This window comes from Triticum urartu, chromosome 4 (genome assembly GCF_003073215.2).
Source record: "Triticum urartu cultivar G1812 chromosome 4, Tu2.1, whole genome shotgun sequence".
NCBI lineage: Eukaryota > Viridiplantae > Streptophyta > Magnoliopsida > Poales > Poaceae > Triticum > Triticum urartu.
The window spans coordinates 562286821-562293319 of record NC_053025.1 but is presented as its reverse complement, the minus strand read 5'-3'; the positions used below and the strand labels follow the sequence as shown (position 1 = coordinate 562293319).

General features: G+C 53.1%; 1 protein-coding gene across 1 annotated transcript; it reads left to right on the top strand.

Moving 5' to 3' along the window:
• The first annotated feature begins 384 nt into the window (after positions 1-384).
• Positions 385-1072, top strand: LOC125552709 (histone H3.2). Its single transcript, XM_048716382.1, has one exon. The coding sequence runs from the start codon at positions 468-470 to the stop codon at positions 876-878; it is 411 nt and encodes a 136-aa protein (XP_048572339.1). The 5' UTR covers positions 385-467; the 3' UTR covers positions 879-1072.
• Positions 1073-6499: the final 5427 nt, after the last annotated feature.

Here is a 6499-nt window from a genome sequence, read left to right as displayed (position 1 = left end):
TTGCTCCTATCGCAAACCACAAGAACACAGTCTGAATTCTGGCGTAAAACTGGAAAAGGGAGAAATGCAGCGTCACATATCCCAGCTTCCGCCCGTGCTCCATCAAACCACTCATCAGAGAACCGAAGAACACCTAAAAAAAAAGAGAACCAAAGAGGGGTCTACGCAGCCAATCAGAATCGAGAAACCAGCGCGCCACGGATCGCTCCCCCACGATCCGCGTGACTCATCTGAAACTAAATCCTCACCACCCATTTCCCGCAGATCCAACGCTCGGAACTCCTCCGCCCTCCCAAAGCACACCGCGCCCAGAAACGCGAAATTTTCCCCAGACTCGCGCCCACCGGCCGCCTCCCGCTCCTTAAAACCACCGGATCCCCTCCCCGTCTTGCTCATCCTCATCCCAGCCCCCAAGCAGTTCCCCTCCTCAACCCACGAGAGTCCGCCGCGCCCACCCGCCAGCCCCGATGGCCCGCACGAAGCAGACGGCGAGGAAGTCCACCGGCGGCAAGGCGCCGCGGAAGCAGCTGGCGACCAAGGCGGCGCGCAAGTCGGCCCCGGCCACCGGCGGCGTGAAGAAGCCGCACCGCTTCCGCCCCGGCACCGTCGCGCTCCGGGAGATCCGCAAGTACCAGAAGAGCACCGAGCTGCTCATCCGCAAGCTGCCCTTCCAGCGCCTGGTGCGGGAGATCGCGCAGGACTTCAAGACCGACCTCCGCTTCCAGAGCTCCGCCGTGTCCGCGCTCCAGGAGGCCGCCGAGGCCTACCTCGTGGGGCTGTTCGAGGACACCAACCTCTGCGCCATCCACGCCAAGCGCGTCACCATCATGCCCAAGGACATTCAGCTCGCCCGCCGCATCCGTGGCGAGAGGGCCTAGGTTGCCTCGTAGTTGTCTGATCTGGAGACTGGTGTAGAGATGTTAGCTTCGTCTCATTAGCATGTGTCTGATCTTGCATCGTGGTAGGAAGATCCCTCGTTCGTGCCAGTATGGCTGTGTTATGTTCTAGTGTACTGTCTGATGTTACCCTCTTGTTGCCATCAGCAATGTGAAAGTTGGCTCTCAGATCTTAATCTCGTGCTTCGTGATGCCCTTTGCTGTTTCCAGACCTCAGATCTTAATTTCGTGCTTCGTGATTCAAACCTCAAATATCAACGAATGGGGTTTCTTAGCTTTATCCATGGCGTTGATTGGTATTTCCTGGATTTTAAGCCTGAAGCCCCAATGAAGTGGCGCTTTGTTCCTCCAGTTTTCAGTTTGTTCCCTCTCATGTTTAGTGTGCGCTTTGGAACGAATCTTGTATACTTTGAACGCTAGTGCACCGATCTAAATGATTTGATCTTGTTACTGAAACATCTGAATTGTCTAAAATCTGTCCCAGGTTAGTGTACTGTTAGTTTTTTTTGTTGAAGTTGAGTACTGTTAGTTTGAACCATTGCATTTGCTGTATCTACCACAATCATTCAATTCATTGATGGCTTAGTGCCTTGGTCAGTAGCTGTACTGGGCAGCTTCTTATTGATATTACTTGCTTGTTGCATTTCTACTGAGATCATCTTTAACCTATGAGTGACATGGCAACTTGGCAAAGCAAGGCCTGCCAATTTGTATGCTTATGTCATCTAATCTTTGGAAGTCCCTATTTCCCTCTCCTGAACTAGCAAAAGTAAGATTACGGCTTCATTTTCTTGACTATAAAGCAGTGTGATTGACATATTTTTAACCACTTCTGAAGCTAGTCTTACGACAGTATTATGCGTTGACTAAACTAATAGCCATTCAAATCAGCCCTCTATACAAGTCTTTCCAAACCTATATATTTGTGTCATTTCAGAACCAAACCTATACTAAAGTGATGATGCCATTTCCCTATTTTTTTAGCAAGCATTTTCCTATTTAACAGTACATAGCAGCTGTTGCATCATGTATGGCTGACGAACCAGGCGTCAAGCCCACACCTGGTAAGCTATCTCAAAAAAAAGTATGGCTGACGAGCGATGGTTACTAGCAAAGATCAGCTCAACTGCCGCCGTTCTGCTTCTCATTGCTCCAAGGTTTTCTGTTTCTGTTCTCTTATCTCTTTAATGCAAATTCATTGTGAAAACCGCATTATCCGGAGCTCTGCCGTCTACACTCCAGGAGGGCGCCGAGGGCTACCTCGTTGTTCTCTTCAGGGACGCACAACTTTGTGCCATGTGTTGTGAGAGGGCTTAGTTGCTTGTTGCTTCCTAGTTTGTGATCTGAAGGTGTAGAGATGATCTGTGGTGAGAGGGCCTAATTCGCGCATCCTTTTTGTTGTTTCTCGCTGGCTTATAACTAGTTTTCTCGCCGGTGCCGTGATGCAGTGACTAATGTTAACCTTATTACCATCATCAGTGGGAACATGGGAGGTGATCAAACTGATCTTAAACCACTGCGTGTTTGTACGATTTCAGCAAACGGTGTGGCTTATCCCACTGGTTAGATTTCTTGCTGAAAAATTCTTCAAAACTGCTCCGGTTTCAGCTTCAATGATGTCTTGGTTATGTCAATTTTCAGCACTTTGTTTGCTGGAGATGGTGCCATTGTATCTGACGAGCATGATGTTCAAATGCTCCAGCTCAGTTCAATTGTCACACTCCTAGCTAGCTCTCGTAGCGTGACAAGGGCACAAGATGTAGAGGGGATGGAGAAGAGCATGGCAGAGAGCAGTAGAGATGCAGGCTAAGAAGTTCAGTCGCTAAGAGCATCTCCAGCCGTTCGGCCCCCCAAGGTGTTAAAAGAGAGCGGTCTTGTGGCGCCCCCGATTTGACCGTACACTAATCATGCACGCAAATGTGTACGATCAAGACCAAGGACTCACGGGTAGATATCACAACACAACTCTACAAATAAAATAAGTCATACAAGCATCATATTACAAGCCAGGGGCCTCGAGGACTCGAATACAAGAGCTCGATCATAGACGAGTCAGCGGAAGCAACAATATCTGAGTATAGACATAAGTTAAACAAGTTTGCCTTAAGAAGGCTAGCACAAACTGGGATACAGATCGAAAGAGGCGCAGGCCCCCTGCCTGGGATCCTCCTAAACTACTCCTGGTCGTCGTCAGCGGGCAGCACGTAGTAGTAGGCACCTCCGGTGTAGTAGGAGTCGTCGTCGGCGGTGGCGTCTGGATCCTGGGCTCCAACATCTGGTTGCGACAACCAGGTAGAAGGGATAGGGGGAAAAGAGGGAGAAAACAACCGTGAGTACTCATCCAAAGTACTCGCAAGCAAGGAGCTACACTACATATGCATAACTGCAGAAAGCCAGAATAAGAGGGAGGATAGCTAATCCTGTCGAAGACTACGCTTCTGGCCACCTCCATCTTGCAGCATGTAGAAGAGAGTAGACTGAAGTCCTCCAAGTAGCATCGCATAGCATAACCCTAACCGATGATCCTCCCCTCGTCGCCCTGTGAGAGAGCGATCACCGGTTGTATCTGGCACTTGGAAGGGTGTGTTTTATTAAGTATCCGGTTCTAGTTGTCATAAGGTCAAGGTACAACTCCAAGTCGTCCTGTTACCGAAGATCACGGCTATTCGAATAGATTAACTTCCCTGCAGGGGTGCACCACATAACCCAACACGCTTGATCCCATTTGGCCGGACACACTTTCCTGGGTCATGCCTGGCCTCGAAAGATCAACACGTCGCAACCCTACCTAGGCACAACAGAGAGGTCAGCACGCCGGTCTAAATCCTATGGCGCAGGGGTCTGGGCCCATCGCCCTTTGCACACCTGCACGTTGCGAACGCGGCCGGAAGCAGACCTAGCCTAGTAGGCGTTCCAGTCCAATCCAGCGCACGCCACTCAGTCGCTGACGTCACGAAGGCTTCGGCTGATACCACGACGTCGAGTGCCCATAACTGTCCCCGCGTAGATGGTTAGTGCGTATAGGCCAGTGGCCAGACTCAGATCAAATACCAAGATCTCGTTAAGCGTGTTATTTTGAAATAACCGCGAACGCCGACCAGGGCCAGGCCTACCTCTCTACTAGGTGGTCTCAACCTGCCCTGTCGCTTCGCCACAAAGATCCACACAGAGGGCCGTCGGGAAAGTATGTCCTTCCAGCCCCCAATTCGTGAATCAACTGCGGGTACTCCTCGAGCCAACCCGACTTTGGTCATCACATGTATCATGTATAAAGTATATAGTATATATCCGTGATCACCTCCCGAGTGATCACGACCTGATAGTATAGCATGGCAGACGGACAAGAATGTAGGGCCACTGATGATAAACTAGCATCCTATACTAAGCATTAGGATTGCAGGTAAAGGTAACAACAGTAGTAGCAAGGACAGGCTATGCATCAGGATAGGATGAACGGAAAGCAGTAACATGCTACACTACTCTAATGCAAGCAGTATAGAGAAGAGTAGGCGATATCTGGTGATCAAAGGGGGGGGGGCTTGCCTGGTTGCTCTGGCAAGAGAGAGGGGTCGTCAACACCGTAGTCGTACTGGGTAGCAGCGGCGTCGGTCTCGGTGTCTAGCGAGAGAAGAGGGGGAAGAAACAATAAATATAATGCAAACAAATGCATGACGATGCATGACATGACATAGCGTGGTGCTAGGTGTGCCCTAACGCGGTACGAGGTGGTACCGGTGAAGGGGGAAAACATCCGGGAAAGTATCCCCGGTGTTTCGCGTTTTTGGGCAGAGTAGTCGGAGGGGGAAAGTTACGAGTTCGATAGGTTAGGGAGGTGTGGCGGACGAACGGGTTGCGTATCCGGAATCGTCTCATCGTTCTGAGCAACTTTCATGTACAAAGTATTTTCATCCGAGTTACGGATTAAAAGATATGATTTTCTAAAGATTTAAATCATTTTCTGATTTTAATTATATATTTAATTCCAACATTATCCAAAACAGTGTGTGGTGACGTAGGCATGACATCAGAGTGATGTCAGCAGGTCAACTGGTCGGTTGACCAGTCAAACCAGACAGGTGGGTCCAGTGGGACCCACATGTCATTGTCAGGGGCATTAACAGGGGGTTTAGACTAACTAAACAGGTTAATTAGAGGGTGGGACCCAGCAGTTAGTGAGAGAATAGGGTTTTAATTAGCTAACTATTTAGTTAACCAATTATTCTTTTTATTTATTTCGTTTATTGAAGTGGGGCCTATAGGTCAGTGAGATAGGGGCGGCCCATTCAGCAGTTGATCCAGTCAACAGGTCAACAGGGGGCCCTGGGCCCACCAGTCAGAGGCCCAGGTGGTGGGACCCGCGGTGCCAGGTCAGCAGGGCCGGCCCTCGCCGCCGGCGACCAAAAGCACGGCGCAGACCCGCCGGAGTTCGCCGGAAATTGCGCACAGGGCACAGATCCGCGTGCGCCTGGGCTCGTTCGGACGAGTGCGCAGAGGCGCATCTAGTGGGGGCGGTGGCGTGGCCGGAGGAGGGCCGCAGCGTCACCGCTGACGAGCGGGGCGGACGCCGGCGTTCGGCCGCGAGAGGGAAACGGCGCTGCGGCACGGCAGCAAGTACCCTAAACGGCCAGGAGGCCTCTACGGGCGCGTGCGAGCACGACAGGCATGAGCCCGGGACCAAATGGTCACCGGACGGCTGCCGGCGACGGGCGCGTGCGGCGATGCGTTCGGGCGTTCATCGAGCTAGGGGCTAGCGGCCACGGAGCAGTGCGCGAGCGGGTGCGTTGGGTTCCTGGGGGCACCAGGAACAAGATGCCGTGCTCAGGCGAGCACGACGGAGAGTACGGCCACGGCGGCGAGGCGATCCGCGGCGACGGGCTCTCGGGTACTTCGGCGGCAGCTGGCTAGGGCGCACGAGAGAGAGAGAGAGAGAGGAGGGAGCAGGGGCTCACCGAGCGGCGCACACGGTGGCCCTTGGGGGTTTAGTAGCTGCAGGGGCGCGGCCGGAGTCGGTGAAGAACGGCAGCGGAGTTTGTCGGAGCAGAGGAAGACGAAGGCGGCGTCGGGGCGTTGCGGTGGCTCCGGTCTCCAACGGGGAGCACCAGTCGAAGCAGCGGACGACGGCGGCCCTTGGAGACACCGTGGGGCCGCGAGGTGGGCACGGTGGCCGTGGCTAGGCCGGAGCCATGGCGGCGGTGGCGCTCGGTTACGGAGGGGAATGAGGGGGGAGCGCGGTGGATCAAAGGGGGAAGGCGCGGGGACCGAGGGGAGAGTGGGGCGAGTGGGAGGAGAGACCGAGGGGGCGCGGCGTGGCGACCTTATCCCCTCGTCGTCACCGGCGAGAGGGTGAGGCGGGGACGCGCCCCTGTTCCGACCCGGGTCGGGGGAACAGGGAAGGGAGGCGGCAGGGAGAGGCGGGCCGGTTCGGCCGGATGGGCCAGGTGGGTTAGCTGGGCCAGATGGCCCAGGGGGGTTTGGGGGGTTTTCCTTTCTCTTTCTTTTTTTTGTTTTATTTCATTTTAAAGTATTTAGTCTTTTACTAAAAATGTGTTTTCTGCACCATAATTACCTTTGTAATATTTGGCGTCCACCGAACATTTTTGTTT